At 45.2% G+C, this 24,916-nt stretch overlaps 1 protein-coding gene across 6 annotated transcripts in view; it reads left to right on the top strand.

Moving 5' to 3' along the window:
- JADE1 (jade family PHD finger 1) overlaps positions 1-24,916 on the top strand; it is an 87,190-nt gene that overhangs the window by 48,726 nt on the left and 13,548 nt on the right. For 4 of the 6 annotated variants that reach the window (XM_047751663.1, XM_047751665.1, XM_047751664.1 and 1 more), the window contains 6 exons: positions 8,956-9,041; positions 12,194-12,351; positions 14,847-15,034; positions 17,475-17,686; positions 20,486-20,653; positions 21,512-21,628. In XM_047751663.1, the coding sequence (XP_047607619.1) occupies positions 8,956-9,041; positions 12,194-12,351; positions 14,847-15,034; positions 17,475-17,686; positions 20,486-20,653; positions 21,512-21,628 (929 nt within the window). Of the gene's footprint in view, positions 1-8,955; positions 9,148-12,193; positions 12,352-14,846; positions 15,035-17,474; positions 17,687-20,485; positions 20,654-21,511; positions 21,629-24,916 lie in introns of all 6 variants that reach the window. The other 2 variants (XM_047751661.1, XM_047751660.1) reach the window with 1 other exon arrangement.

Raw genomic sequence — 24,916 nt, 5'->3', positions numbered from 1 at the left:
AAAAATAACTCTCCTTCATTTCTATTCCTATTTGACTATACCTTTAATTTTCGTCTTTTCTTCCATCAGTTGCATCTTGTGACACCAATGTGTTGTGTAGGAATTCTTGAAATATGGGAATTTTGGCTCAAGTACTGCAGAATATGTGCTGTACCCATCTCCTCAAGGCATACAGAAATGGCTTTACTCCTTTTCACACTCGATTTGTAGCTTGTCTTGACACTGATGGCCAGAGCTTAATCTTGGGTTCAGGAACAACTGGCAAAGCATGGTCTGGTGCATGGACTTGGACTTAATAGAGGGACTGGGTGACTATGAAACATTTATGTCAGTTGATTGAAGGCCCAAGTATGTTGAAACATTCCTGGGTTAGTTCTCTGAATGTACCCATTAAGCTTTGTTTTTTTGGAAGGTGGGAGGGAGTTGGACCGTGGAGCCGACCCATGCTGGGATGGATGGGCTGGGACCTGGGAGGTGTGAAGTCAGCCCTTGATAGAAATGATAGTGGTGTGAGGGGCTTGTCTTCTATCATGCAGTTAAGCAAATAGCCAGGAACTACATTAAATTTTCTTTCTTTCAGACAGGACTTTCCACAACACCCTTTCACTTGCACAGGGCTGGCCTCCCCTTGCAGTAACTCTTCAGTCTGTACTGTTGTAACACTGGCTGACCTGCTGGGCTCCACACTTGTGAGTCCTAAGCATCTTACGTTATTAGCTGGTGTAACACACCTAAATACATTAGTGGTAGCATCTAGAAACAGAACACTGACCCTTCAGTCATTGCTGAGGTTCTTTCATAGTTTGCATTTTTGGTAGTGTGAGCACCCACCCAGGCTGCCGTTCATTCTAATTTCTGAACCTTACATGCGCTGCACAACCTGGGAGGCTTAACACACATGAAGTACCAAGTGTCGGAGGTGTGTGCAGTTTGCATTAGATTTACTCTTGAGGCTTTCCCTTATTTTAGATCTAGGGCAAGATAGCATGACTATTTTTAATATTTCAAAGGAGAGTGTTTGAGATAAATGCATAATGGGACCAGAAAGCAGGGTTCAGAATGTAGTGCATGCATAGTATCCATGCTGAAAACGCTGCATGCAACTTGTGAACCTTTTAGAACTTTTATTATTACACATAATAATAAATGCCCACATTTCTGTTTATTGGAAGTTAAGGATAGTAAAACAAAACAAGAGTGTTTTTTTGGTCTGTTTAGGGCCACACATATGGAGGCTCCCAGGTAGGAGTTGTAGCTGCTGGCCTACGCCATAGCCACAACTCGAGATCTAAGCCTCGTCTTCAACCTACACTGCAGCTCACAGCAATGTTGGATCCTTAACCCACTGAGCAAGGCCAGGGATTGAACCTGTGTCCTCATGGATCCTAGTTGGGTTTGTTAACCACTGAGCCATGACGGGAACTCTGACTTTCTTAATTCTTAGTGTTTAATAGAGACTAATTTTTGATACTCAAGCAACATACATATCAAGTCATGGCTTGTCACTAGAGTGGACTTAATTTTGGGTAATAATATCTTGCGTGTGGGCAGTAAAATAAGTTTAGATATCATTGTCAAATTTTTAGAGTTCCTAACTACTCTCCTGAAAGCAGCAGGAAAAGAAAACAAGATTTTGCTTGCCATGTTCTTAATTTAGCTTATTAGATATTAACATTTTGAAAGCAAAAACAAAATGCAGGAGTTCCCATCATGGTGCAGTGGAAATGAATCAGATTAGGAAACATGAGGTTGTAGATTCCATCCCTGACCTCCATCAGTGGGTTAAGTATCCGGCGTTGCCGTGAGCTGTGGTGTAGGTTGCAGACATGGCTTGGATCTGGCATTGCTGTGGCTGTGGAGTAGGCCCGCAGGTATAGCTCTGATTGGACCCCTAACCTGGGAATCTCCATATGCCACAGATGCAGCCCTAAAAAGACAAAAAAAAAAAAAAACCCAAAAAACAAAAAAACAAAATGCAGCACCAATCCAGCATAATCTTAGCATATGGCTTTTAATAACAAGTGGCTGGTGTTTAACTATAGTGTGTGTCACTATCTCCTAGTCCTTTAGGTGTTTGAAATATTCTAATTTCTACTTTATTTTTTAAAAAGTTTTATTGAAGTATAGTTAGTTTACAAGGCTGTGATGATTTCTGCTGTACAACAAAGAGACCCAGTCATACATGTCCATTTTCTCTCTCAGATTCTTTTCCACATAGATTATCACAGAATACCGAGTTGGATTCTCTGTGCTATACAACAGGTCCCAGTTGGCCAATCATCCATACACCTCTGTGCATATTGCCAGTCTCAAACCCCCAGCCCCATTCTTTCCCCTGCCCGACCTGTCCCCTTTGGTAACCATAATTGTTCAAAGTCTGTTTCTGTTTTGTAAATATGTTCATTTTTATCCTTTTTTTAAAAAAAGATTCCACATAAAGGTGATATCATATGATGTTTGTATTTCACTGTCTATAACTTCACTTATATGATAGTTTCTAGGTCCATCCATGTGGCTGCAAATGGCATTATTTCATTCTTTTTTATGGCTGAGTAATATTTCATTGTATATATATACCACATCTTCTTTATCCATTTCTCTATTGATAGACATTTAGGTTGCTTCCATGTCTTGGCTATTGTAAATAGTGCTGCAATGAACAGTTGAGGTGCATGTATCTTTTCTTTTTTTTTAATAATTTTTTTATTATAGTCGATTTACAATGTTTTGTCAATTTCTGCTGTATAGCAGAGTGACCCAGTTATATTAATATATATATATACACACACACACACACACACACATTCTTTTTCTCACATTATTCTCCATCATGTTCCATCACAAGTGACTAGATACAGTTCCTTGTGCTATATAGCAGGATCTCATTGCTTATCCACTCCAAATGTAATAGTTTGCATCTACTGACCCCAAACTCTCCGTCCATCCCACTCCCTCTGTCCCCCACTTGGTAACCACAAGTCTGTTCTCCAAGTCCATGAATTTGTTTCTTTTCTGTAGATAGGTTCATTTGTCCCATATTTTAGATTCCACATATAAGTGATATCGTATGGTATGTCTTTCTCTTTTTTCTTTTTTGCTTTTTAGAGCCAAACCTGTGGCATATGAAGGTTTCCAGGTTAGGGGTTGAATCAGCTGCAGCTGACAGCCTACACCACAACCACAGCCATGTGGGATCCGAGCTGCGTCTGTGACCTACACCACAGCTCATGGCAATGCTGGATCCTTAACCCATTGAGCGAGGCCAGGAATCAAGCCTGCATCCTCATGGTTCCAAGTCAGGTTTGTTAACCACTGAGCCACGAAGGGAACTCCTATATGTACCACATCTTTATCCATTCCTTTGTTGATGGACATTTAGGTTGTTTCCATGTCTTGGGTATTGTAAATAATACTGCAGTGAACATGGGGTACATGTGTTGTCTTTTCAAATTATGATTTCTCTGGATAGATGCCCAGGAATGGCATTGCTGGATCAAATGATAGTTCTATTTTTAGTTTTTTGAGAAACCTCCATACTGTTTTCCACAGTGGTTGCACCAGTGTATATTCCCACCAGTAGAGTAAGAGAGTTCCCTTTTCTCGGCCCCCTCTCCAGCATTTACTATTTGTAGACTTTTTGATGATGGCCATTCTGGCTGGTGTAAGGTAGTACCTCATAGTAGTTTTGATTTGCATTTCTCTAATAAGTAGTGATTATTTTTGAACATTTTTCCATGTGTTTTTTGGCCGTCTGTATGTCTTCTTTTTTTTTTTTTTTTTTTTTTTTTTATCCAACATACTTTCAAAAAAGTTCTGTAGGGAGTTCCTGCCATGGCACAGTGAGTTAAGAATATGACTGTGGTCAGGTCCTGGCGAGTAGGTGCGGGTTTGATCCCAGCCCGGTGCAGTGGATTAAAGGATCCAGTGTTGGTTCAGCTGTGGCGTGGATTTTAGCTGTAGCTTGGATTAGTCCCTGGCCTGGGAACTTTCATATGCTGAGGGTGCAGCCATAAAATTAAAAAAAAAAGTTCTATAACATAACTTTAAAAATGGGGGTGAATTATTTTTGTTTGGGTTGTATTCTGGGATGTACCCAAAGAGAACATGACAGAGAACTGGTGTCAGAATGTCAAGGCATTGCTTTGAGTCTCCTGGGCCCTCATGGTGGATGGTTTTGTAGATGGAGGTACATTCCGGTCAGGCAGCAGTGGCCCCACCATGCTGTCTTTAAAGGCATTAGTGGTTTTCCATGACCTCATTTTCCTTGAGCTCAAAAGCATATCTTCTAGTAGGAAAAATGGAGTGTGTGTTTGGTACTGGCCACCTTCAGTTCTTGAGTTACAGTCCTGAACAGTAATACTGTTTTTGTCCACTTAAAAACCTTTTTTTTTTTTTTTTTAAATTGAGAATCTACAGAGTTCCTGCTGTAGCACAGTGGAAAACAATCCAACTAGTATCCATGAGGATACAGGTTTGATCCCTAGCCTTGCTCAGTGGGTTAAGGATCCAGTGTTGCCATGAGCTGTGGTGTGGGTTGCAGATGTGGCTCAGATCCCGTGTGGCTGTGGTTGTGGCTGTGGCATAGCCTGGCAGCTGCAGCTCCATTTAGACCCCTAGCCTGGGAACTCCCATATGCTACAGATGTGGCTCTAAAAGAAAGCAAAAAAATAAAAGAATAAAAATAAAAAAATTGAGACTCTACTTTGTGCATAGCACCAGCTTAAGTATACTGTATGTTGTAAATAATTACTACATTATTACAGTTTTAAGTGAATTAGAAGGGGGAAATCTCCAGCAATAAGTACCTGCTGCTGGTGGTGGGAGAATCCTGTTTCATCAGCAAAGTCTTACAAAAAATCGCCTGTGTAAAGTAAAATGAAGCTTTTCCTTTTCCTTCACTGTCAATGGATGATGGAAAATCATCAGTTATTTTCTGCACACATTCATAGTGTATACTTTGATACATTTTGACATGTTTATATCCATGAAATCATGAAACGCAAGAGAATCCTTCCCTCCCTGCTTTCCCCATTCAGCCTCTGATGCACTTTCTGTCACTGTAGGTTAGTTTATATTTTCCAGAGGTTTTTTTTTTTTTTGTCTTTTGTCTTGTCTTCTTAGGGCTGCACCCACACGCAGCATATGGATGTTCCCAGGCTAGGGGTTGAATTGGAGCTGTAGCTGCTGGCCTACACCACAGCAACAGCAGATCTGAGCCTCATCTGTGACCTACACCACAGATCATGGCATGCCGGATCCTTAACCCACTGAGCAAGGCCAGGGATCGAACCTGTGTCCTCATGGATACTAGTCAGATTCGTTTCTGCGGAGCCACAATAGGAACACCCCAAAGTTTTATATAAATAGAATAATAATAATGTTTTCTTTTCATGTGGCTTCTTTCACTCCACATAATTATTTTCACCTTGATCCACGTAGTGTGTATCAGCCACTTACTCTTTACTCTTGGGTAAGTATTCCATTGTATGGATATGCCACTGTTGGTTTATTCATTCCATCTGTTGCTGGGTACTTGTGTGGCTTCTGGTTTTTGACTTTTATAAAAAACTAAGAACATTTCTTGTGTCAGTGATAATTTCAGCTCAGCTTTCCCCCTAGTCTTTACCTTTCTGCAAAGTGAGTTTAACAAGATGAACTTTTCTCTTCCTCCTTTTGCATTAGGCAAATTAAAAGGAAGAGGAACAGACTATTTCTAGGTGGACCTGAGTTTCTCTTGAGTAATACCATCAGATACCAAATTTGTAGCAGGCAACATTTTTCAAGAATATGAAAGCAGTCTTAGGAAAAGTTTTTAAGTGATTACTATTAGGTTGTGTTCTATGCCAGCAAAGCTGCAAGCTTCGTGAGAACCTTGGAAACTACCCTGGGGGGATCCTGACAGATGCCTAAGAAGAGGCAAGAGGGTCACAAAGACTGAGAATAAACAAATTTGAAAACATTTGACAGTAGTGCTTGCCTCCTCCCAACCCCACACTAGGTTTTGAAGTATAGCAGTGGAGTAATTTAAGAAGTGTTTCTGGTGTGTCCCTCATCATTTGTAACCCTTTGAATAGTAAGTCATGTAAAGGAGCCCTCCTGGGAGTTCCTGTCGTGGCGCAGTGGTTAACGAATCCGACTAGGAACCATGAGGTTGTGGGTTCGGTCCCTGCCCTTGCTCAGTGGGTTAACGATCCGGCGTTGCCGTGAGCTGTGGTGTGGGTTGCAGACGCGGCTCGGATCCCGTGTTGCTGTGGCTCTGGCGTAGGCCGGTGGCTACAGCTCCGACTCGACCCCTGGCCTGGGAACCTCCATATGCCGCGGCAGCGGCCCAAGAAATAGCAAAAAAAAAAAAAAAAGGAGCCCTCCCTTCCTGCCCACCATCGCTTTCTCCTCCCTGAGCCTGTGGGCTGGCTGGACATTGGCCTGCAGGTCGAGAGGGTGGAAGAGGCTTATCTTGAGAAAGGAGCTGCCCAGCTGACTTCCTCTCCAGGTTCCTGACCTGGCTTCTGTCTTCCTTTTTCCAATGAGGACCAGATTTAGAACTTCCTGCATGTCAGGCTCATACCAGGGTGCCCAGAATATTTTTATTCAATGTGTGAGTGAAATTTTCTTTTTGTTCGCTTAAGAATCTAAACAGATATACTTAGGATTATTTTTTAAAGAATTTCTAGGGAGGTCCCATTGTGGCTCAGTGGGTTAAGAATCCAACTAGTATCTACGAGGATGCAGGTTCGATCTCTGGCCTCGCTCGGTGGGTTAAGGATACATACAGTATTGCTGCAGGCTGTGGTGTAGGTTGCAGGTACAGCTTGGATCTGGTGTGGCTGTGGTGTAGGTCTGTACCTGCAGCCCAATTGGACCCCTAGCCCGGGAACTTCCATATACTTCAGGTGTGGCCTCCCTCCCCCCCCAAAAAAACCACCCAAAGCCAAAACCAAACAAACAAAAGTGGGGAAAAAAAAGAATTTTCTAAAATATTACTGAACAGTATAGTAGGGCCACTGGTAGGAAACTAATTCTGCTGCCCCAGTAAATAGACCTCAGAACTGGTCATCAAGGGTAGTGCCAGCCCCTTCCCTGTCAGGGGAGGTTGGCAATTCCCTTAGTCTTCATCATTGCAAATCTGATGGTAGCCTTATGTGCAGAATCTATTTGTTAATGTCTCCCAGGTCTTAGAGGTGTGTTGATTCTGTGTCTCTTGTCTCCAGAATCTGTAGAGATAAAGGTTTCCTGTTGGAGAAACAAGTGATTTTACTGGTAGAATAGCAGTTTCTTTAGGCTTTAGCTCTGATTTTGGGAGGTTTTGTTAATTTCTGGGAAATGGTACAGTTTGTTCAACATGGAGGCAAGTTATCAGGAGATCAGATAGACCACAGGTAGTTGTTAAGCCCAGTTACTTTAGTGCTGAAGTGACTGATCTCAGGAACACCCTGGGCTTTACCGATGTCTGATCTGAAGGTGAATGTGGCCCTGCTGCTTGGGAGGAATGTTAGTGTGGGAATGTAGGTCTCACAGTCTCCTGGACTTGCCAGCTAAGACTGGGTGTGGCTGAGCACTCTCTGGGGAGGGCATCTGGAGCAGGAGGTGAGAGAGTTCACACACTGAAGACAGGGACCCACATAGTAGGGACACCAGGAAGGAGAATTTAATTGCCACTGTGGCTGCGGGAGCATCTCAAGCAGGATGGAGCCAGTGCTGCAGCGGGGTCTTAGGCCCTAGAGACCCTCAGGCTTGGTGGCAGTTAGTTAAGAGACATAGGTGGCCTGGTAGGGCTTCCAGTTTCTGTGGCTTGGTAGGGGAGAGAGGCCACATGACAGGGGATAAGAACATCTTGTCATCAGAGCTTAGAAACGAGCTGACAGGCATTTTCTGGAAAGAGGAGTAGGTGATTTTAAAGGTGCTATAGCCATAGCACCCAGTCTGCAGTGGGTCTGAGCTGCCCTGTTCTAGGGAATGCTAAGTTCTTTCGTGGAGTCAAAATTTTCTCATGTTTTAGGGGATGGCTTTAAGATTTACACAGTGATCTTAGCATTTAGAAAGTTACTGAAAACTCACAAAAATGTTTCTGAATTTTTATTTACCAGGGTGAGACTTTGAACCATTTAAGGAGTGTGGGCTTATGGATGAAGGTTCCACCTGCATGGTGTGGTTTTGTTTGTTTGTTTGTTTTCTTTTTTTTTGTTTGTTTGTTTTTTTGCTTTTTAGGGCCGAACCTGTAACATATGGACGTTCCCAGGCTAGGGGTTGAATCAGAGCTTCAGCCTTGGTCTATGCCACAGCCACAGCGATGCCAGATCCGAGCTGAGTCTGTGACTTACACCACGGCTCACGACAGTGTCAGATCCTTAACCCACTAAGCAAGGCCAGGAATCAAACCCATATCCTCATAGATACTAGCTGGGTTCTTAACCCACTGAGCCACAGCAGGAACTCCCTGCATGGTGTTCTTGAAAGGTCTCTCCCTCCTGAGCTGTGCCTGCAGCTTAGCACTCCTGAGCACTGTGCATACACAGCAGCCTTGCGGGCCTGCTGTGGGCTGTGCGTGTTTAAGTGGGAAATGGCACTGGAGAAGCTCTTGGGGGAGAGAGGGGAGCTCTGGCAGAGCATCAGGCTCTCTCTTGGGGTAGCACTGAGGGGAGCCTTGCTGACTTTGGTTAAAAGGAAAGACCCTTGTAAACACTCAGTGATTTGTGTACTCTTTTTTTTTTTTTTTTTTCTGTCTTTTTAAGGCTGTACCCATGGCATATGGAGGTTCTCAGGCTAGGAGTCGAATCGGAGCTACAGCTGCCAGCCTACACAACAGCCACGGCAGTGCCAGATCCTTAACCCTGACCGAGGCCAGAGATGGAACCTGTATCCTTGTGGATGCTAGTCAGATTCATTTCTGCTGAGCCACAACGGACACTCTGATTTGTGTACTTTTAATTGCTCCTATTTGGATGTTTGTTTCCTTAGGCCTGTCAACTACTTGGTCGCAGAATTCCCGATCTCAACACAGGAGAAGTTCGTGCTCTAGGCATGAAGATCGAAAGCCTTCAGAGGTATTTCCTGAATGCTGGTGTGACTGCGTGTAGTACATGTGTGCATGAGTGCATGTGGTTGACACACAAACCTGATGGATTGATACTGAAGTCTGTGCATTCTTGGGTAAGTTACTTAACCTCTCTGTGCCTTAGTTTTGAAATCTGTAAGATGGCAATAACACAGGTGTTTACCTCATGGGATTCTTGTGAGGATTAAGTGTGTCAATACACACAGAGCAAGTAAGTCGTGCTCAGTCATTGTTAGCTATTATTAGCGCTAGGAGATCAGTGTGTTTCATTGGCACACAAGTTAGTTTTAGCCATGAATTTGTGGCTTATTTGCAAAACCCAGTGTAATTCTGGGGGTTTTGTTTAGGGGTTTCTGCTTAAGGCTTTTACTCCTTCTTTTAAAATTTGTTTCTTAATCTTACATTTCCCTGTTCTCTCACATTTTGTTATTGTCTATCTACCAGTCTGTCTTCTATCTAAAATTGTTTTTTGAGTGAATTTCTTTGTTGGCTTTTGTTGGTTAGGGACTCCTACCAGCCCAGAGACCTGTTGCTCTGAAAACCTTGGGCTGGGCTCTGAGGTTCTAAATAATTAATGAAAATGGCATTTTCCTTTTGTCATGGTGTTTAGGGGAGCAGGTTATGGGAAAGAGAGTTTTTGGTTCAGCCCCTTGGTTTTGTGCTGCCTTTTCTCGGGGTGACTTCAAAACTAGCCTCATCCTGTAGCAACTGAGCAACTCCTTTTTCTTCAGCATGGGGGAAGCTGGGGGCTCTGTTGAGGAGTATAGGATTATTTAGCAGTGAATAACTTCCTCCACGAAGTAGTAGTATGTATACTTCAGAATTGTGGAAAACCATCCCAAGGAACACTTCAGCATTAGATCAGATGTTCATGAGAACATAACCTTGATTTTTTTTTTTTTTTAGGGCTGCACCCGTGGCATATAGAGGTTCCTAGGCTAGGGGTCTAATTGGAGCTATAGCCGCCGGCCTACGGCCTATACCACAGCAACACCAGATCCGAGCCGTGTCTGCGACCTATACCACAGCTCATGGCAATGCCAGATCCTTGACCTGCTGAGCGAGGCCAGGCTTCGAACCCTCAGCCTCATGGTTCCTAGTTGGATTCGTTTCCATTGCGCCACAGTGGGAACTCCAAACATCGGCTTGATTTATCCACGCCTTTGTCCTTTCGAACCTGCAGTGCTGCCTTCCTTTTCTCTGGTATCCAAGTGCCTCTGCTGCTTTTTTTTTTTTTATTTCTTTAATTCCCTGTGTTCTCTCCACAATCCCCTCAATACCTTTCTCACTTTGCTCCTTTTATTTCAGGGCAGGAACACAGGGAACTCTAATAGGAAGGTGGTACCCTGGTCACAGCTAGAACCCCTTCCACTGGCCAGCGTGGACGGCCTGTGTTTTGTCCCACTGAGTTGAAATTACTCTGTGCTTAAAGTACTCATGTTGAGCTCTGCTGGGGACTGAGCTCACATCATTTGAGGGCCTCTGTTTCAGTCCCTGACCATCCTTGTCTGAGTCTTTTCAGTGCAGGAGTAGTGAGCTGCCTTTTTTCATCTCATTGCTTCAGTTTGATTTTCCTTTTTCTTTGGCCAAACTCCCTTATTTTTTTACTTATCCAACTTAGTTGGAAGGTGTTTTTAAATGATTTGCATCCTCAGGTTGTAAACCTGTGACTTTGTTGGAAGAGACTTTGTAGGTGGGGAGGGCATGGCTGACAAAGTTAATGCACAACCAGGGCAAGGACACCTGCTTCAGGGCTCAGTGCTCAAAGGGGACCAGATCTTACTTGTGCTTCTGTGGAAGGTACACAGCCAGGTTCTTGCTTGTTACTGGGACTTAAGAAATGAGGAGTGGCATACTGGGGAAAAGCCCAGGTCCAAAATGACAGGCTGAACAGAAATGACCCTTCTGTTCAGACAGTGCCTCAGACTTTATTATGGTGAAGTTTATTAAAGCGATCACCAGCCTGAAAAGCCACCAGGAAAAACAAATACGGACCTGTTAGCCGGCATATAATGTGAACTGTGCTTAGCAGCCCAAGAAAGAACTCCCTGTCCCAAGAAGAGAGAGTTCTGCATTGTGACTTGTGTAAACAGAGAGTGTAGCTTACAGATGCAGGCACATTTCGTGCCAAATACAACTTTGGACCAGCGCTAATGCCAGGGTCAGAGCTTCCTCATGTGGCCCAGAGACAGGAGTGGACAGAGGGCGAGGCCCTGGTGGGCAGGCAGTGCTGTGCTCCTGTACTTCCCAACCCGTCAGGAAGAGCAGGCATGTGGGGCCTCCTCTCTGGTGGTCCCCTCTTGGCCTGTGATGAGGCATTGAGGTGCCCTCTAGGCTGAGGGGTACTTGTGAGTCTTGGGGGTTTTTTTTGTGGCAGAGTGAGGAGAGGGTAGTAGCTTGCTTTCTTTTTCTCGCCCACTCCTTCCTCCTTCCCTCCTATCCTTCCCCCACAAATGCCACTTCCTTGCAGAAGTTATGTCAGGTGAAGGTGTGCAAACAAACATTCTTTATAAGCTCATTTTCTGCTTGGACTCCATCGGACTGTCATTGCTTCTATCCCAGATTTTTCCAGCCTGTACCTCTGCCTGGCAGTAGCTGACCAGGCCCTACCCTCCCCAAACACCTTGTGGTAAGCCGTGTGCCCAGGCAGGCAGGGGCTGGGTGGAGGCAGTCTGAGTATAGAAGAGGAAGCCCTGGTGGCTCTGGGTTTTGGCTTGGAGTTGTTACATGGTTAGTGGAGTTTTATTCTTAAACATTTACCAAAAGGGCACCCTCGAGTGAAATATGTCACTCCAGAGATTTTTAGGCACATGTTTTTAGTAGCCTGCTTAGTGAATTGGGAGTCGTTGTAAGTTTTTCCAGGGAGGACAGCAAGGTTCCTTTGTTGCTATAGCTGGTGCAGACACTGTCATCTCTCAGGGTTGGTGAGGGAGCAAGGACAGTGTGAGTTGCTGTCACCCCCAAGCCTGAGCGAAGCCAGGGCGTGGCAGGCTGAGGGGTTTCCTGTAATAGGTCAGACTGGTTCTCTGTTGAAAGAGTGACCTTGTTATATGGGCAGCTCCATGGTTACCCTGCAGCTGCCAGTGCTCTGAATAAGAATGCAAATATCAAATGTCAGTGACCCTCTCTCTCCCTTTCCAGGTGTTTAGGACAGACCTGATCACAGCCATGAAGTTGCATGACTCCTACCAGCTGAACCCGGATGAGTACTATGTGCTGGCAGATCCCTGGAGACAGGAGTGGGAGAAGGGGGTCCAGGTGCCGGTGAGCCCTGGGACCATCCCTCAGCCCGTGGCCAGGTAGACACACCCCAGGAAAGGCCTGCTGCCTTTCCCCCAACAGTTGCCTTTCTGCCCTGATGGCCAGGTGCCTGAGAGGAGCAGGGTTTGGTTAGCAGTGAGGCATCTGGGAGAAAGAGGTGCAGTAAGTAGAAATACACCTCAGGTCCACAGGTAGTGATTTTGAGGGCCATGGACCTCCAGACTTATTGCAGCCATCTTGGGCTGCTCTCTTAAGAGAGGAAGGTAAAATTCTAGGACTTCTGGGAAGTGATTGGCTGGGGAGGAACACTTGGCTGTTGGCACGGCTTCCTCCTCTTTTTCCCTGGAGAGCATGCGGCTCTCTTGGAGAGAGGTGTCTGGAGGGTTGGGTCTTGCTGTGGTCTATTCCACCTTTGGGGGTGCATGGGTGGAGCAGGCCTGCCAAGTTAGGGTCCTGTTGATGGGGAGTTTGGAAGAGCAATGTATTGAGTTTTTCTTTGGATGGACTTTGCCCAGTTGTCCTTGGGGGGCTTTTTCTGGATTTACTTCCAAACCGCTTTTCGCCTTCAGGGTCTTGAGGGTCAGGTCTTTGATGATCCACCTCAGCTTGAAGCAGGGACCGTTTGCTCATCACCTTACCGGGCTGGCTCTGCTGGCCTGGAGGCTCCTCCTAGGGAGAGAGGATTGAGTGCCCTCTACTTAGCTAGCAGCAGGCTTCTCCGCTGTGTTGTCAGATGCCAGTTTTGTGAAGTGGCCTCTTTGACCATTGCCGAGCGTGAACCTAATTTACTCCTTGGCCCTCACCCACACTGTGTCCCCTAGGCGCTTCCGATAATCGAATCTGATGATTGTGTTTGGGATCTCTGTGGCAAATGTCCACTTAAGTACGCAGGCTCACATGGCCTCTCCAATGGAGTGGATGGAATGTTTCACTGGGCTCTGTAGCATAAACATGTCTCTTTGCCTTAGAGCCTACACCTGCAGCACAGCACCATCTGTTCACCACTGGCCATCCCAGTCCAGGAGTTTTGAGCCCGGTGCAAGAGAAGTAAAGGTTAACGCAGCTTATGGAAGTTTTTAGCTGAAACCTTGCTCCTAGTTGAGTAGGAGGAATAACTCCCTTAAATTTGCCTGTTTCAGTGGCATGCAGATAAGATCACTCTGGTTATTATAAGGGTGTTGGAAATACTTTGACAGCCTCAGGACAGCTGGGTGTTAATGCAGACTGCTGACACCCTGAGTCGTAGGAGGATCGTGTGGATGTGGGGCCTCTGAGGCCGCCTCTGCTCCCAGGAAGAGGACCCTCGTTCCCACTCAGCAGTGATTTCATCTTCTCATGTGTCATCTTCCTTTTGATTGGGGTGCAGTGGTTAGCACTCCTCTAGGTGTTCACAGGCTAGGGGTGAGGGCGGAGCATAAGGAGCAGAGGGTACCTGTTTTCCTGTCCTGGAATCCCCAGTCTGTGTTGGGAGTGTCCCCTGCTTACTTAGTAAGGGACAGAACTGGTTTTAGAACCAGAGGTAAGGGGTTTCTCCCCTTGGTTCCCTAACACACTGCCATGTGTACCCTGCCTGTATGGCTGCTCTTGCCTCCTCCATGTTCCTGAGAATCCAGTGCTTGGTGGCCTGCAGCAGGGGCAGGCAGGGCTGGTTAATGGAAAGTAATTTAATCATAAACTCTTGACACCTAGGGGGTCACTATTTTGGTGTTGCCCACAGACCCATGACTGCTGTTGTCATTGATGGCAGGCAGGCCCTGTGGTGTCCTGGGAAGCCACGTGGGAGAAGCTGGTTTTGTTTTTGTTTTTCTTATGGCTGCACCTATGGCACGTGGAAGTTCCCAGGCTAGGGGTTAAGTTGGAGCTGCAGCTGCCTGCCTACACCACAGCACAGCATCGCCAGAGCTCAGATGCATCTACAACCTACACCACAGCTCATGGCAATGCCAGATCCTTAACCCATTGATTGAGGCTAGGGATCAAACCCAAATCCTCACGGATTCTAGTTGGGTTCTTAACCTGCTGAGCCACAGTGGGAGCTCTGAGAGGCTGGTTTTGAAGACTTCTACAGTGTTTTTACTTGTATCTGCATCTTAGGGTGGTCTTAATGACTTGTGCTTCATTTTATTAGCTGTGATGCTAGGGTTTTAAGTCTCTCTTTTTTTTTTTCTTTTTAGGGCCACAATTGCAGTGTATGGAGGTTCCCTGGCTAGGGGTAGAATTGGAACTATAGCTGCCGGCCTATACCACAGCCACAGCAACTTGGGATCTAAGCTTTGTCTGTGACCTACATCATAGCTCATGGCAACGCTGGATCCTTAACCCACTGTGAGGGACCAGGGATTGAACCTGAGTTCTCATGGATGTTAGTCGGGTTCATTAACCACTGAGCACAAAGGGAACTCCAGATTTTAAGTCTCTTAATCTGACAATGACCTGGGGCTTGGGGATTGGAGGTAGAAGCTAATGTGGGACCTTCTGACAGTCTTTCTTGTGGCAGAAGGAAATCTGGGTGCCTTGTTTTCTTATTTACTAGGGTTGTGTCTGAAGAGAAGTCCCTTATGTTCATCAGACCCAAGAAATACATTGTCTCATCGGGCTCCGAGGCTCCAGAGCTGGGCTACGTTGATATTCGGACGCTGGCCGACAGCGTGTGTCGTTATGACCTCAACGATATGGATGCTGCGTGGCTGGAACTGACCAATGAGGAGTTCAAGGAGATGGGTGAGAGACTGTAGGCTCTGTTGCTTTGTTAACAGGTGATGGGTAGAGATGTTAGGCCTGTGGATGGGAGTAGAAGCTCCTCACTGCCTGAGTACACCCGCTCCACCACAACTTCAGCTGGTCTTGGAATCTTGGGCTCTTTAATGGAGAAGCGCTTATCTGGCTATGGCAAGCGTGCTGACACGGACCAGAGTCTGTGTGTGGCTCATAGGCCAGGGTGGTGGGTTTGATGAGGGATATTTTCCACAGGCACACAGGTGGGACTCACAGTTCCTGCCCTGATTTATACGCCCCTCCCCACAACAAACACACAATTTAACTCAAGGGAACTGAGGCCCAGAGAAATGAAGTGTTTCCCTGAGATCACAGAAGGGTCCAGGCCCCAGTGCCCATCTCCCCTAGCAGTGCTATTCAGGTCCCTTCTGTTTCTGTGAATTTACTGCTGTTTCTCACAGTAAACTCCATTCCAGCCAAGCTCACCATTTTCCAAACACATCCCTTGTGTTTTTACTTCAGTGGTTCTCTTTAGGTCCTTATCCAAATCTGAGTGCTTTCTCCTCCTACCTGTTCATCTATCCTTGCTTGCTTTTGGTGAAGCCTCACCTTAGCTGTCTCCATCTCTTTTCCGTGAGCTGTTCGTTTTTGTGTGTCTACAGCGAGGGCTTCTGGGCCTCATTTGGTTGCATTTCCCAGTGTCGAGACCAGGATAACTCTTGGTGTGTGATCCCGGGTTGCACACCACTCCTGATTGCTGAGGGTTGCCTGACGTGTGGTGATGATGGCAAGTCTGTGAGGTCAAGTCTAGACTCCCTGTGGGAGACTGAGGATTAATTAGCATTGGGCTCTAGGTCAAGGTTGGGCAGTGGTGGCATAGGCTATCTGTTGGCAGTCTAGCACATGGTAGATATTTACAAAATGTTGCGTGGTGAATTTCAAAGCTCTGAAGGATTAACACTGTTGTTTTGTATGGATCCCAAGCCTAGCACAGAGCCTGCGATGTAACATGTTGGGCTGCCATGCTGCTCCCTAGACTTTGGGAGCTGGACAAGTGTTCCTCTGATATTTTTCTGGGTGTCCTGTGTTAAGGCAGAGGGACAGGCAGCTGGGACACTGCGGGCTTCTATAGATGGTTTAGGTGGTGAATGCTGGACACTGGCAGGCGAACGATGCACTTGTGTAACATAAACTGAAACATGCTTACAGGTGTTTGTATTAGCATTTATTGGTCTTTTTAATGGTAAAAATTACATAGGATTAAATTTTCAAAGCCAGTGGTATTTTCAAAACTGGTAGGAGGAGTTGGGATGAAAGCTTCTGGCCACGCAGAAATGACCTGGTCATTAAATAGGGTTTGAGATGATAGATGGCTTTTTTGAATATGTGTTTAGGGCTTATCCATGTGTTCTCTAAGGTTCTAAAAATTTGAGAAGTGTTAATCAAATTTATGATAATGCACAAAAGTTGTTGAGGTTCCCAGGCTAGGGGTCTAATCAGAGCTACAGCTGCCGGCCTACACCACAGCCACAGCACCAGTGTCTGTGACCTGCACCACAGCTCACGGCAACGCTGGATCCTTAACCCACTGAGCTAGGCCAGGGATCGAACCCTCAACCTCATGGTTCCTAGTCGGATTCATTTCTGCTGTGCCACGATGGGAACTCTGATCTAATGATATTCTTTTGTTTCTTGCCACTTAAATGTGTTTGAATATTTTCTTACAGTCTGTTTTTTCTTTCTGCATGAGTATTTTCATTGCAGGAAGTTTGAATACATCCACAAATGGAAGAAAATAAAAGTCATCCCACCACTAGCTATAACCACGATAACCACTTGAAGTTTATTTTTGATCCTTCTTGTATAAGAATGCATTTTATTTGATTCACAAGGAGCTGTATTTGCTTTAGACATTCCTTGTGTTTCTGTCTTTCATGTGTCTGATTAACTATGCATTTCAGCTTAGTAAATTCGGTGAGTGAGGAGGAATAAACCAGGTAGAACTATTTGAGTGTTCACAGTGAAATTTTAAGCATCAAGAAAGGAATGTTTTCCAAGAAAAAAAAAACCCAAATCATAATATGTGGTCATAGTTCAAAGTCATTTATATGCTACTTGGCATATGTAATATTGTATTGACTTGACAATCTAATGATACATGTATTTTAATACCCTTGGATTTATCTTTGGCTTTTCTGCTTACGGCACTGCATAAGGAACAGTGCCTGACCATGAGGAATAGACTGTTGTGTGGAAGACGCTTCCTGCATTTAATTTAAAGAACCTTCCTTGGAAGGGTCTGAGGGGCATTCAATAGAAAATATTTGGCGTATAGGATAGATCTGATTATAGTATTATTTATTCACTGAGGTTTTTTAAATAAATCATCTTAAAATATTTATTAATGTAGATTTATTAAAGTGGGTTTGTGGCATTTTTCCTCCAGGAATGCCTGAGCTGGATGAATACACCATGGAAAGGGTCCTGGAGGAATTTGAACAGCGCTGCTACGACAACATGAATCACGCTATAGAGACTGAAGAAGGCCTGGGGATTGAGTATGATGAAGACGTTGTCTGTGATGTCTGCCAGTCACCTGACGGTGAGGACGGCAACGAGATGGTGTTCTGTGACAAGTGCAACATCTGTGTGCACCAGGTATGAGGGCGGCAAGGCCTGGAAAGAGCCACTGGGCCAGTTCCCCCAGACAGGGTGATGACTTAAAGACAGCTGCCCGTCTTTTTGTTCATAACAGGTGGCCTCTTGAAGTATTTGTTACTTTTACAACCAGGAGAATAGCCTTTCCTGTGGGACTCGTTCTTCCTTAACATAGAGTTTTTGTTCCTGTCCACAGAAGTCAGGTTATATGAGTCCCTCTGCCCTGCTCTTCTTACACCTGGGTGTAGCTATTAAGAACACCGGGACAAAACAAGAAAACAAAACCCCACAGGTCTTGAAAAAGTGCTTAGCTTGCTGTGTCTGAAATGAAGGTGTTGGCGGGGCCATGCTCCTTCTGACACCGTAGGGGAGTCCTTCCTCACCTCTTCCTGGGTCCTGGTGGTTTGCTGACAGTTGTTGGAGTCCTTGTCTGCAGCTGCACAGCTCTGGTCTCTGGCTTCATCATCACCAGGTGTACTCCTGTGCTGTGTCTTCATAATCTTGTAAGGACACCAGTCATTGGATTAAGGGCCCACTCTACTCCAGTATAACCTCATCTTAACTGATTACATCTTCTGTTACCCTCAATCCAGATGAGCTCATGTTCTGAGGTACTGGGGTTAGGACTCGGTTTAACATAGATTTGGGGGACACAATTCAATATATAACATTTGCTGACGTGTTAGTATATAAACTGAGCCCTTGAACAAGAGGAAAGGGACTCCTTTTCTGGAAAGTTATTTCCTGTCCTCTCTGATGACAGTAGGATTTGGTGGTTTCTTCATTAAGGATGGGCACTAGGTAGTTTAAAAAGCTTGGGAGAATCTCAGTCTTGACTCTGTCTCTTTCATTTATTTTTCAAGTGCAATAATGAAGTAATTTATATTTCTGTAGGAACATGTGTTCACATGCACTCTTTAATCAGAAAAGGCTGTCCTGAGGTACTCAATTTTAATTCATCTTTTGATCCTGATATTTAAAACAAACCTAAAGACTTGTGTGGGATAGTTGCTTGGGTGACTTCTTGTGAAGAAGAATCAAGTTTGCTTTGTGAGGTTCTTGATTATCGTTTTCTTTATAATATATCTGCCTCCTGGGTTCCCCCTTTGCCAGAGGACTTTACCAGCTGTGTAGCCTTGCCCCATCTCATCCTGATAAGATGTGAGAACACCATCTGTTGTTGGTAAGTTGTGTCATAGCCCATCTCATAGCCCTGAATTTTCATACTGTCTAGGAGCTTGGGATGACGGAGAATCACATGGAGGTTTTGTTCTTTGAAGATTATGAGCATGGTGACTTCCTTTGTTGCTGGTGCTGTTTATTTGGATGAATGATTTAGTTTTTTCCCTGAGAAAAATTTTGTTAGGAAAAACCACTTCTGCCTGAAAACTCCTCAAACCATCTTTTATAAATGAGTTAATTGATGTCAGGGTGGGCTGTCAGAGTCCTGCTGTGGTCAGTGGCAGAGCACCAGCTCTTGGGAGCTCCAGATCCCTCACTGCAGCCCCATGCCTGGCCTCCCGTTCTTTCGGCCATACCACATTGTTCCTTAGCGTTTCCTTGTGGCTCTTTTTTCTTTTGAGATGTTCTTCATGACTTGTCTTCAAGAAATCCTTTATTTAATCTCCTAATTTACCTAGACTTGCATTTGCAGTAAAAAAAAAAAAAAAAAAAATTACCTCTTCAAATGAAGCTTCCTCTAAAGGGCCGGATATAGACCATTTTGGTATTTGAAACCTTAATAGTGTCCTTTAGCTCTATTAAAAAGTTATTTTTTCCAGTAAGTCTGTGTTGACAGTGCTTCATTCATGGCATCGACACAGAGCTCCCAAGCTCCAATCTTAGTGTCACTTAACTTCACAGAACTCTCATCCTGTGGTTTCCTTTTTGCGTCCTGGATATTCAGATTGCAAAGCGGCTGTGTTTTTCCTGTCTGGAGAATTGGAACTGTGTTACTCTGTCTCTCCACTTCCTGACTTGTAGTTCATTTAAGGATAAAGTTCTGAACAGTTTAGTGTTTTTAAAAGACTCTGAATGTGCTCCTGGTACCATCAGGGTTTTGTTTCTTCACTTTAATGTTTGCCTTTTCTTTCTTTGAACCATCTTAATGACTTGAGTTGCCTTGATTTCTGCAGTTTTTGCTGTCTTGTGTAATTTTGCCATCTTATGCAAAGCAGGCTTTGTTTTAAATATCGGCCTAAGAGACCAAATTCTCTCTGTCTAGAATGTCTCATTTTCCTGCGACTCTTGTGTTCATTTGGGAGTGTTGGGACCTGGTTAGTTTGCTGAGCCTAGGGAAGGAGGCTGCTCCTTATTAGTTCTTTCTCGTTTCCATTGCCGTCTGGAGTAATAGCTTTGGGAGACTTGACTGCTTTGTGTTTTTTCCCTCACTGTATCCCACTGACATCGGCAAATCCGAGGGGGTACTGCCCTCATCTAGTCCTAGAGTGTTTTGAGGATTTACTATCCAGGATTTAGGAGCTTGGTAGAGATAGGTATCTGTAGTAATATAGCAGATTTTTGACAAACTTTTCTGTCCTCAAGTGGTTTTCAGGACCGTCTCCAGTAAGTAAATATGTTGTATCCAGAGACACCGGATACCTCCTGACCACTGCTCTGAGTTGCCTGGTACCCTTCCTGAAGGGAGAGAGTTGCAGCTGGGTGGGCCTTGGGAGGGCCCCTGTTCTGGTGGTGGTTCTGTTAAAATCTTTCTAGATGTTTTAAAATTAATAGACATACTGGGAAAAAATAACTCTTCTCCTTTTCTCTTTTCCTTGGGGTTGTGCTGTGGCTTTATAGGCCTGTTACGGAATCCTCAAGGTCCCAGAGGGCAGTTGGCTGTGTCGGACATGTGCCCTGGGGGTTCAGCCCAAGTGTTTGCTGTGTCCCAAGAAAGGCGGAGCGATGAAGCCTACCCGCAGTGGGACCAAGTGGGTCCATGTCAGCTGCGCACTGTGGATCCCAGAGGTGGGTGCACTTCTTATTGGTTCAGGAGCTGAGGCTGTTCTTTTTACGGGGAGCCATTCATCAATAGGCCACCTTATAGATGATGAGTAAAAGGACACCTTTGAATTGCTAAATTGAATCTCAAGCATGTTGTCATCTGGTCATCATATGCAAATTTGTGGAAGTGTTAACTGGAAGCAGCAGTGAGTTGGATTCCTTTCACAGGCCACCGCAGCTGACCCTCCCCTGCCCACTTGGTCCCAGAAGTGGACCTAGGGCGTTTTCGCTGTGGCCTGGTTGCAGCTGAGTCTTTCCCTGGGGATGGCTGTAAATCCCTGGGTCTAGCGAGTGCAGTCATGGTTAAAAACCGCTGCTCTAGGTCACATTTTTGTGATTTTTATTAAAATTCTTACTTGGCCTCAACCTTTGTAATTTCAGGTCTGGTCTAACTTATTTCAAGTCCCAGACCTTGACTAATTTAATTTGCACAGCTCACTTTGAGAATATCATTTGTGATTTCAGATTTCAGCATTTTTTGGCATGTGTGATTTTGGTGCATTTTTCCTCCTGAGGAAAAGTACCTGGGGTGATCTGGGTTGAGGCCCCATGACTTGGGTTTTGGTAGCTCGGGATGGGCTCTCAGGGCTTGGTATTAACAGGGATTCAGTCCATTGGTCCAGGCTGAATGCAGGCTGGCCCTTGTGCTGTCCTGATGCTTTACAGTGGGATTTCACCTGTGCTGGGAGGGTGAGTGCCCCTTGCCACCCTCTGGTAGGTGGGCTGAGGGGAAGGAAGGGATCTGTAAATTTCTACTGTCTTAGGTAGACAGTTGGTCTGATAGCCTCTGCCACCCTGTCCTGCGGTTTCTTGGTCCTCTAGGTGAGCATTGGCAGCCCCGAGAAGATGGAGCCCATCACGAAGGTGTCTCACATCCCCAGCAGTCGGTGGGCGCTGGTGTGCAGCCTCTGCAATGAGAAGTTTGGGGCCTCCATCCAGGTAATCACTTTGTCAGAATGGCGTCTTTTCCCTTCCCTGTGTTCTGGGGAGCAGGACGGGGAGGGCTCTGAAAGAACCATCCTTTCAGGATTTGGAGATGGGACTGGAATCCAGGAAGCAGGACACGGGGAAGGGCAAGGACGCCTCAGCCCTTCTGAGGTTGCTGAGGAAGGTCTCCAGCCCAGTACACATGCCTTTATTGGTGGATTATATCCAGTGTAACCAGAACCCCGGCTTGAACTATCACAGGGCAACTCAGAAGTCTTCCTGAGCTGCAAAGCAGTTCCAGTTCATGTCTGGTTTCTCCCTTCCTGCTCCAAGCCTTGCATCTCAGCTCTTTGCACAGGCTCTTGTAGGGAAGAATCAGAGTTCTGGCACTGGAGGGTCAGCTACCCTCTCACCTGCCGAGTGGCAGACCTGCCTTTTGGGTGCTCCGACACTGCTGGGTTTTGAGGTGTGCATGTAAGGCTGCCTTGTCTTATGCACACTGCTTGAGATCAGCTTGGCATACTGATGCTTTTGCATTTGGTAAAACAGAGACTCTTGGAGCACCTATGAGGTGCTGCACCAAGGGTCCTTTGCAGAGCTTGTTAACTTGAACACAGTCTGGATATCTGACCCCATGGTAACTTGTGTCTGGGAGGTTGGGGTTGGGGGAGGGGAGCTTGTATATAAAAAATTTTGCCTGCATTTCTCTTGGTCAGCATACTGGCAAACGTAGGTAGAATTAAGGAGAGACTGTAGATGGCATGCTGTTTTTTTTTAATGCTGTCTGAAATACTACTTGAGAAGTTAATTTCTGGACCTCACATTTTTGGCATCTAGACAGTCATGACTTATGAGCCTGAAATGCTGTTCCAACAAGGTCTCCAAATGCTGTGTGGCTGATGTTGGTCTGTCGAGTCTGGCTTCTCCTGTGGGAGGTACCAGCTCAGGGCCACTGGCTCTTCTGTAGCCCCCAAGTCACATTCTAAGAGCAGAGGTGCTATTTTGGAGTGCCTTCTCTCTTGATGCTGAGAATACACAGCTTCGGCACAGACACAAATTCCCAAGCTTGATCACATCACCAGTAGTGGGTTTTAAAGAAATGACCTCATTTGGCTAAATCAATTTGTATTTTGGCTGATAAAAAACCATTTCCCCTGGTAAGGTATCTGCCCACTGGTGGTTTTTCAGAAGTTTTCATTTTGCATGCCAAGTGGTGGTACTTTTCTTCCTTATCATTTCCATTGGTGTTCAAGAACCCAAAATACACAGATATTCAGAGGGTGAGGCCTGAGACAGCTGGTTGGATTTGGCTGTGGACCTTGAAAATAGTGCAGATTTTTGTGTGTGAATGGAATCTGGAAACCAAAACATGACAAAAGCCTCTGGCCTGAGAGTTTTGTATTAGAGAATGGAGGAGAAATTTTTTAAAAGACTCCAAAAAAAAAAAAAAAAAGGCATTAGGGCTCTGTGTGTGTATACATGTGTCTTTTACCCATGTGAACACTTGAAGGAAACAAGCTGTGGCAAACCAAGGCAAATGGAAATCATTTTCGTCAAGTTACCTGATGTTCTTCTGAGGATAGAATTTAGGCCCTCTACTGAGCATGCCAGTCCTGGTCTTAACTGATTACAAGAGGCGGGTGAATGGGATCGCTCTCTCTTTTGAAGAGAGATGATAAAATGACTTTTGTTGCCATTGACCTCCTTTTCCCAGAACATTAATTTGAAGGAGAAGAGGCCAAGGAAAGTTGATGATTTTTCATATCTTCACAGAATAGACTGATTTTATTAAAGAATTCCTGTCTGAAAATGTCTGCATCTGGGAAGGCTCTGGCTTACATTTCTGTAACATCTGTTTGCTGAGTCAACCTGAATAGGAAAACCCAGAGGAAGGCCATTTGGCATCTTTACAAAGGCCTGCATAAATGTCCTGGTGCAGCGTGTTCGTCTTTAAGGTCGGAGTGCTGAGTTAAAATGTAGTTTAAGCCAAACACCAATGGTGTCTCCGTCATCTCTTCCCACTTCCCACTTGGCTGTGTGCTTAAGAGTGAGGAGCACTTTGTCTTTTACTGATATTGGCCAGGTGTGTGTGTGTGTGTTGTTCTGCTACTAAAGCAGATTTCACACATTTCTTGGAATAGAGGTTATTATAGATAAAATTACGGATTTATGTTAGTTCATGCACTTTAAGTGTTTGCAGTGGGTGGGGGAATTGATTTTCTGTGAAGGGAGCTGGATTTTTCAGTACTTCTGATAAAAGAAACTTTATAATTGTGGAAGAGATCATGGCAGTAAGTGGCAGTGAGTCACCTTTTAAATACTGAAATGATTAGGGGAAGAAGCCCCCAGTCCAAGCCCCTGCCGTTTGTGGTGATGCTGTGCTAGGGCCTATTGAATGAGTTTAATTAAGCTTTTCAGCTGGCCTGGGGCCACTCGGTCTGCTCTTCTCTGCAGCCCTGGTGTGTCAGACATAACTTGACCTCACACAATACAGTGTTGCTTTTTAAGGGATTGGCTGCAGTCACCACAAGAAACCTCCTTCCAGAGATTCAGCCAGTAAGATCAGGTGGGGAGAGCTTAATCACTTTTCTCCTGCTAGGCTTCGGGCTTGCTGTCTGGATCAAAGTCACTACATTGTACCCCTAGTGAGGCAGTGAGAGGGAGAGGGGAGAGGTGTTTGGCGAATGGGAAGGCAGAGCTGGGTGATGCCTGGTCTCTAGGCTGACTCCCTGCGACCCACAGGTAGCAGGTCCCTCACAGTTGCGGTGCACACAGGTCTCAGTGCTCGGCCCCCGCTGGCCTGAAAGCTTTCTGCTTCCAGTGATGCTTCCTCGCGGATGCGGAGACCTCTCTCATCCTTCCTGTGCTGGATTGTCCTGGTGTCCTGTTCCTTTTTAATTCACCCTCTTCGGTCTGAGCTGCCTTCGCTGCTGTGAGGAATGTACTGTTTATTTTCCCACTTGGTATAGGGACTCATCCTGGCTGGGGGGTAATAATGAGGATCCGCATTCCTTTAAAAACTCTGACTAGTGGCCATTCTTCCTGAGGAGATTCTCACCACTCAGGCTTTTTATATAAACACAAAAAAGCACATATTGATAAGAAAAAAATTAATGTATGCTTCAAATATACTCTGCATGTTGAGCACATGTTCTGTTGAGTGAAATCTGAGTGCCAGCCCTGATGTGTGCACATCCTGTTTCTGTAACTGTCCGCTTTAAGAGGTGGTTTGGATGCTGTTGCTTTTCTGAGTGAGTTATAGTTTGGTTTATGAAAAAGAATTCCTTTAAATCCTAAGCC

Source organism: Phacochoerus africanus, chromosome 10, assembly GCF_016906955.1.
Source record: "Phacochoerus africanus isolate WHEZ1 chromosome 10, ROS_Pafr_v1, whole genome shotgun sequence".
Lineage (NCBI taxonomy): Eukaryota > Metazoa > Chordata > Mammalia > Artiodactyla > Suidae > Phacochoerus > Phacochoerus africanus.
Note: the sequence above shows the minus strand (reverse complement) of the source record. Positions and strands in the feature narration are given on the sequence as shown.